This window comes from Urocitellus parryii, chromosome 4 (genome assembly GCF_045843805.1).
Source record: "Urocitellus parryii isolate mUroPar1 chromosome 4, mUroPar1.hap1, whole genome shotgun sequence".
Classification (NCBI taxonomy): domain Eukaryota; kingdom Metazoa; phylum Chordata; class Mammalia; order Rodentia; family Sciuridae; genus Urocitellus; species Urocitellus parryii.
Genome location: NC_135534.1, coordinates 79,428,377 through 79,436,196, shown reverse-complemented (window position 1 = coordinate 79,436,196; position 7,820 = coordinate 79,428,377). Strand labels below are relative to the sequence as shown.

The window sequence follows — 7,820 nt, the reverse complement described above, 5'->3', positions numbered from 1 at the left end:
CTGTGCAGGGATATTGTATAAAACTTTCTGTGAATTTCTCATACTTCCTTGACCCAAATAGACTTTCTTTTTCCAGTTATTGGAAAGAGGAATGGGGACAGTTATGATTGTAGACTTATTATGACCCAATTCCTATACCTAAATTCAGAAGATCAATACTCAAATTTCTATTCTGGTGGGAACAGGAACTCAGTGTGGAAGGGATGTGAGTCATCTAATCAAAATTATGGCTGATATAAAGCTGAAGGCTCTCCTTGTGCATCAGTTCTCCTTTTGTGTCATAGAATATAGTTTGTCTTGCTTTAATGAGCACTTTTTAAGAAAATAAAATGTAGTTCTTACACCTCAGGCGTAGTTCTTGAGAACCTTTTAGCCTAAGCAGGCTCGGAAGTGACCTGTTTTTTCTTCCTCAGAAACATGGATTCCAGAACCATGCAAGCCTTCCAAAAGGAAATCACGTGCCCTGTCTGCATGAAGTACTTCATAGATCCAGTCACCTTAGCCTGTGGGCACAGCTTTTGTAGGCCTTGTGTCTACCTTGGCTGGCATGACCTCCCAGATTATGTTACCTGCTCTGAATGCAAGCAGATGGTACAGAAGAGAAACTTTAAAACAAATATTTGTATGAAGAAACTGGCAGCCATTGTCAGAAAAAACAGTCTTTGGCAATTCCTGAGCTCTGAGGAACACATGTGTGGGGCTCATAAAGAGATGAAGAAGATCTTCTGTGAAGAAGACAAGAACTTTCTCTGTTTGCTCTGCTCTAAATCCCAGGAGCATGAAGCTCACAAACATTGGCCAATCGAACTTGCTGCTGAGGAACACAGGGTAAGTGATTCCTCTGAAGATCCATGTCTGTAAGAACAAAGAAATCAATATGGGTCTCTTTCCTTGGGGAATGCATGACTCTCTCTATGTTTCCCATTCAGAATCTCTTCCAGGTTCCAAGTCTCAGGCTTCCCATATTTGATAAACATCTGAGAGGAACAAAGAAAACATAATGACCCGGTTATTTTCATTGGGGTTAATTTATCTCTCATTTCTGGCTTCTTCCCTATGTGAAGGTCTATTTTTTTTTTTTTTTTGCTGCTTCTATGATTTGTGATTTTTATTTTTTTACAGGAGAATATGGTGAAGAAAATGAAGTGTTTATGGGACAAATATTGTGAAAGTTACAGAAACCTGACTATGGAGATGTTGATTATGGGCTCATGGGAGGTTAGTTCTATGCTTCTGCCTTCAACATGAACTTAGGGGGACATATGTGTAATGTTTAAAGTAGGAAATAGATCTGAAACCCTAGTTTTCTCTAGGATTAAACAAGAAAGGGGTGGGGTCAATAGTAAAAGTATTTCCTCAGTTCCTATTTAGGGCAGTATGGCCCTTAGGTAGTATTTCTGAGATACAGATATTATCAAAAGCATACTGCTTTACTACAGGTAAATGTACACTTAGTACATACACAACAGCTACAAAAAACTGGGCCATTTCAAAATGTCACATGCTGGGAAGATATAAGTGACAGGCAAAAAGTGGCATTTGGTAGTCACTGAAAATTCAAATGCAGCTTCCAAAGCGGAGCTGACTCCTGGTAGAAAATTTCAGAGAGAGGGATAAATGGTTCAAATATAAGAAGAGTCTGAAATTACCCCAACTAATTAATATTTAACAACATAATATAAACTATGGAGGGGAAATATGATGGGTGAAATAGCATTGTGTTTTGAGTAGAAGATTAAAGTTTGAGAATAATTTTTAAATAACTCATTTTCTTTGTGAATGTTTATCCTGAGTGTGTTATAATTTAAATGAAAATTAATTTAAAATTTGTTTTATGATAACTATGACAAATTATAAGCTAGAAAATATGGCAGAATTCAACCTGCAAATATCTCTTATTGGAAAGGTTAAGATACAAATCAGAAAGGAAAATGGCCATCATGTAAATAAGTAAAATTCTTGATACATTAGAATATGATAACTTGGGTTTTTTTAAGAATAATTAAGCAGGGAAGTAGAAAGCAGGTAAAGGGCAGAGACTGGAGATGAGGTTTGATTTTTTTAAATAGTTGGTGGCAAAATTTTTCACTAAAAAATTACTTTGAGATTAAGACACAAAGAGGAACATAGCCATAGAGTGTCAACCCAGAGAGAAGCACATGTCCAATAATTGCACTTGGTATATTGTGAGGGAGGTTGCTGAAGTCACATTGAAGTTGATGTCATAGATTGGAATGACTTTTGAGGAGAATTGAAGGAAATGGTATCAGACAGATAACAGAATAGATGCTAAATGACACTTCAGTATGACAGCTGGGTGAAGTGCATGGAAATTAGTATTGCACTCTGAGGTTACAGTATGTAGGCTTTAAGTGACTTGGCTTATACTGAAGAAAAGTGAATGGATTGCAATTCACTCCTTCAGGTCTAAAGTCCTTAAGTATGAAATGGGTTATGTTTCTCCACATATGGGTTGGAAAGGATAAAACAACTTTACTTTTGTGTGTGGATTGTTTTATAAAACTCTTAATCATGAATTAAGTGAATGTAACTTGTTGAATGAAACTGTTGACCATGATGCAGAGTAAATGACATGGTGGTGCTGTCCTGAAATACCAGCTGCTTGGGAGGCTAAGGCAGAAAGATTATAAGTTTGAGTCGAGCCTCAGCAACTTAATGAGATTCTCTAAGAAAATTAAAAGAAAGAAGGGAAGGAAGAAAGGAAAGAAAGAAGCCATGAGTATTTATAAAAGAAGGAAAGGAATAAAAATTTGTGAATTCTGAAAGTTTGACAAGATGAAGGCTTAAATAATTGTTATAAGATAAACAAGAATCAGGGAGTTTCTTTATTTTATTTTTTGTTTGTCCTTTTAAAATACACATGAGAGTAGATGTATTATGACATATTATGCATACTTAGATTATAACTTATTCTGATTAGAATCCCATTCTTGTGATAGTATATGATGTGGAATTTCACTGGTGGTATATTCATATATAAACAGAGGAAAGTTATATCCTAGAATCAAGGAGTTTCAACAGGAGTTAGAGGGATAGGTCCATATTTTGATGAATTTAATTTTACTGCAGAACTACATAAATTTAAGAAGAGAAGCAATTAGAGTTGAATATGGGAAGATGCCTGCAACTGACTATGAGGAAGAAAAGCATCATTTAGAGAGGCTGCAAAAAGAGAGCAAAGACATTTTTGAGCAGCTCAAAGAGAGTAAAACCAGAATGGCTCATATGACAGAGATGTTAAGAGGAATATATGAAGAGGTGAAGGAAATATGCCACAGACCAGATGTGGAGTTACTCCAGGTAACTACTGATGCATGGGGATGTAGGATAAGCATGTATAGCTGTTGAATTTCCCAGCTGAAATCCATTTCCCGTGTTGCTTCCAGTTTGGGTCTATAAACATATTTCCCCACAACTGCTGTTACTTTGCTAACAGGTCACTGCTTCAAGGATTTCCAAAAACCTAGGATTCCCTCCTAGGTTATCTATAAGAGACAAAATTGTATGGAATGATTAATGTATAGTCCCCATCTGAAAATCAACAACATAATTGGGACTTTTGGAAATTCACAAAATAGTGAGCTGAACACGGGTATTCAGGTTAACTCACCGACATAACAAGATGGGGTGATTCAAGAATATAGATCTTTTTAATACTCCTTTGTGGCTGTTCACCTGAGACCCAAGGCCTTGGGTCAATGGCTGGGATCTTATTTATGATTGCAGCAGAGCCCAGACTCCACAGTCTCTGCCCCTTCCACTCACACAGAATATTGAAGAACCAGACTTTGCCAGGACTCTATACAGGATTGTATTTTTTTTTTTTTTTTGAGTAGAGATGAAGTGGGACATGCATCCAAGGATGTAGTAACTTCTGGCAATGTATCAAAAATCTCACACTGTAACTAATGGTAGAGGGATCCTGTGAAAATCACTCAGACTTTTTATTTTTCTTTTCATAGGTCTTTGGAGACACACTTCACAGGTGAGTGTTTACCTGCCTCCCAGCAGATGCTATTTTCAGTTTCTACAGTACTAGTCAGGACTACTATGTGCATGATTCATTGGAATACTGAGTCACTATTGTCATTGATCTACTTTTTTCCTCCCCTACCTACTCTTGACATCTCTCTTACTTCCTATTCTCAGTGATTTTAGGAGCAGCTTCAAGAAATTATTTAAAAATCCTTCCATTCCTTGTTTTCTTTTCAATTCTGGAAAGCCTATGCAGATAAAGGAGAAGTACTAAGTGTTCTCAAGGGTGATGAAGTCAAATACCTCACAGAGCTAATAGAGGGAACAGCAGCTAACAGGAGAGATAGAGTGCTCCAATGTGTGAAATCTCTAGAGATTTGTTAGTTTTGTATGTATAAGCTGACAGTTTTACATGACAGTTGAAAGAAACTCACAGCATTTTAGAACTCTGTGGGTCCTCCAGAAAGCAGATATCCCTGCCTAAGATTCTTCAGAAATTCTCCCTGTGAAGGAGGCAACAGCCAGTTCTAGTTTTTAGAGAAGCTTGTGTCTGCAGATAGGGAGATTTCAGTGCAGACTGGAAATGGACACCCGACTTTTACTCTTAAATATACATAAGTGAACAGAGAACTAAGTATGTTTACAGAATTTGAGGAATAACAGAAAGGATTAAAGTGGATTCCAACAGCATTTACAATATATTTGAATATTTAGGAACTTCGAATAAGAATTAATTTCACAAAGTGATAATTCTGTATTTCCACATCTATGTGTTGCAAGAATTTTTATAAAGTGTCTTATCAAGAAGAGTCATGATTTTCTCACTGTACGTATGTTAACTGCATCTTCCTTCTTGCAGGATTGAATCTATGCAGCTGTATATAGTCCAACCTGTGAATCCAGAACTCAGTGCAGGACCCATCACTGGACTAGTTGACAGGCTCAACAGCTTCCGAGGTAAGCATAAGCCCATTGTCAGTATTCTCTCAATCTATTATTTGTTGTTAGGACCACATGAGTGGAATTTCTCTTTCATTAAATATTTTACTTATTTTTAGAAATAAATAATTTGACTGCAAATTCTTGAGTATGTTTCTATAGTCAAATTTATAGTATAAAGAGTGAAAGATTAAAAAAAAAAAACTACTTAAATAGAATCCAGGCTCATATGTCCTGAGTTATATAAAAATGATATAAAAATTGGAAATTTTAATAAACAGAGCTACACTCAGATTTAAGATTCATTATTCAATTTCACATACAAATTTATGCAGTTGTTCAGTATGTTCATTATTGAAAAAAAAATTTGGTCCTGGCATTTTAACTTGGGGCCTCACACATATTAGGCAAGCACCACACCACTTAGCCAGATATGCAGCCCCCAGATTTTTTTTTTTTTTTTGAAACAGAGTCTCACTAATTTGCCCAAGCTGGCCTTGAACTTTTCATCTGCTTATCCCAGTCTTCTGGGATTTCAGGCTTAAGCCACCTCATCTTGCTTAATTTGAATTGTTAGGAGAAGCTTTGGGGGGTAAATATTTGACTAGAACTTTATGTTGTTTTTACCATAGGTATATAGGACATAAAATGACATAAAATTTTGAATAGCTATAGGAATCTAAGATAAGAAATCAGCTTTATCACCAAGAAAGGAAAATACACATAAAATTGATTTTGGTTTGCTCAATATAAAGAGCTATATGTTTAATCTCAGATATGAAGGGCAATGCAGAGCATGCAGAAAACTTAGGGATAGTGAAAAGTTTTGCATAAATAAATTTTAAATTATTCTTTCTAAAATTACTGAATTTGAGGAATAACAGAAAGGATTAACATGGATTCCAACAACATTTATAAGATATTTGAATATTTAGTAACTATGAATAAGAATTAATTTCACCAAGTGATAATTTCTAAAATGTATAAATGTATTTTTATCCAGTCATCTAGAAAAGGTTACAAGAGAGAAAATCTTCACCTCTCATCCAAATAATGACACCATTTTTTTGAAATAGGAATATTTTTCTGATACTTATTTTTGATGCCTCCAGAGAATTCAGGGCATCCTCTCTGTAGCTATTTTGAAATAAAAATTAAATTAAAAGATATTAGTTTTATATTTGGCTCAATATTTGATTTTTCACATTTTCAACAAATTTCTGTATCTGTGGCAAGTAATTTGTTTGTTCTGTAGATTTACTATTTATGCCCATAATTTATTAGATTTTACAACCAAAATAATTGTTGCTGTTACAATTTCACATTTTTCAGTAGTATCATTTCTTCTCAGAAAGATTTTTTTTTAGAACTTTAACTTCTTATTATTTACATACATGTTTGCAATATTTTTCTTACAGTTGATATTACTCTATGTCGTAAAAGAGCCAACTGCCACATCTTCCTGTATGGAGAGTTGAGAAGCGTGAATGTTGGATGCAGTCCACAAGGTGCCTCCTTGATCATTCCAACATCAGAATGCTATCTTGCCTGGGGTACTCAGACTTTTGCCACTGGCAGATATTACTGGGAGGTGGAAGTGGGAGACTCTTGGAACTGGGCTTTGGGAGTCTGTAATGATTATTGGGAAAAAAACAGAAATTACAAGATGGATGAGGTGGAGGGGCTCTTCCTTCTTGGATGTGTTAAGGAGGGTTCCCATTGCACTCTCTTTACCACCTCCCCACTTGTACTTCAATATGTACCAAGGCCCATTGGCCGAATAGGAGTATTCCTGGATTATGAAGGTAGAGTGGTGAGCTTCATTAATGTTGCTCAAAGTTCACTGATACACAGTATTCTTTCCTGTTCCTTTTCTCCCCATGTCAATCCTGTTTTCTGCTGTAGTCACATCTGACCAGACATAAGGACTATGCCCCAATGTATGAAAAATTAAATATCCAAGGAAGCCCTCTTCCTTGGATATTATCAAACATATCAAACAGGTTATATTTTATTAACTTTACATTCCTTCTAATGTTATGAAAACTTGTTTACTTTGTTATTAATTATGATGATAATATTAAAAGCTCATATATTCCTAAAATTAGTTTTTTAAAATTTATTCATTTGAGGAATATAATTGCCTATGGTACATGAAATATGTTTTCTGTTTTTAATTTATTCCTGGACTGTCACAAATGAAAGAAGTATGATAAAGTATGATTTAATAAAGTTAAAATTCAACCTAACATGTCTCTTTCTCTACCCAAACAAGCATGACCATAAAGACTCAATGGTTATAAGAACATAATTTTCTCCTTTTTTAATCTAACTTTAATTTACTCATTTTGGTCCATTTTCTGTTGTTTCCACACAAAACCTGCATCTGAGTAAATTATAAGTAAAAGATTCATTTACCTCACAGTTCTGAAGACAGGTAAGTTCTAGGTCATTCTGCCTGAGTTTCTGGTGAGTTTCATGATGAATCTGCTCATAGCAGAGAAGCAGAAGGAGAAATCATCCAGTGCAGAATGTGAAAGCACATGGATGGCATTATTCATAACAACCCACTTTCTTAAAAATAACTCTCCAAGGGCCCAAAATTCACCCTTTCATTCAGGTTCAGGCCCAGGAAAAATGCACTGATCCTTTTTAATGACTTAAAGGCCCCATGTCAAAACACCACTGCTCTATGAAATTACACTTTAACTTGTTTTTTTTTTTTTTGAGGAAAAAACCATATTCAAAACATTACTATATATCCATTCTGTCCATTATTCTGAGTAATCATTCTTAATCATCTGTGTGATGATTTCCTTTCTAAAATTATAAACATACATATGAATATTTACAATCATTAATATTCTCCTCTGTATTGGCAATCA

The 7,820-nt window shown here is 35.1% G+C and overlaps 1 protein-coding gene across 1 annotated transcript; it reads left to right on the top strand.

Moving 5' to 3' along the window:
- The first annotated feature begins 417 nt into the window (after positions 1-417).
- On the top strand, positions 418-6,850 carry LOC144254525 (tripartite motif-containing protein 51-like). The gene is made up of 6 exons (XM_077797814.1): positions 418-828; positions 1,123-1,218; positions 3,091-3,321; positions 3,984-4,006; positions 4,856-4,953; positions 6,354-6,850. The coding sequence occupies exons 1-6, from the start codon at positions 418-420 to the stop codon at positions 6,848-6,850; spliced, it is 1,356 nt and encodes a 451-aa protein (XP_077653940.1).
- Positions 6,851-7,820: the final 970 nt, after the last annotated feature.

Excerpts from the sequence above, each read along its gene's own strand:
- LOC144254525 (XM_077797814.1), top strand. The coding sequence starts at position 418 with ATGGATTCCAGAACCATGCAAGCCTTCCAAAAGGAAATCACGTGCCCT. Across the intron at positions 4,007-4,855 it reads TTTGGAGACACACTTCACAG|GATTGAATCTATGCAGCTGT; the intron begins GTGAGTGTTTAC and ends TCCTTCTTGCAG. Across the intron at positions 4,954-6,353 it reads CAGGCTCAACAGCTTCCGAG|TTGATATTACTCTATGTCGT; the intron begins GTAAGCATAAGC and ends TTTTTCTTACAG.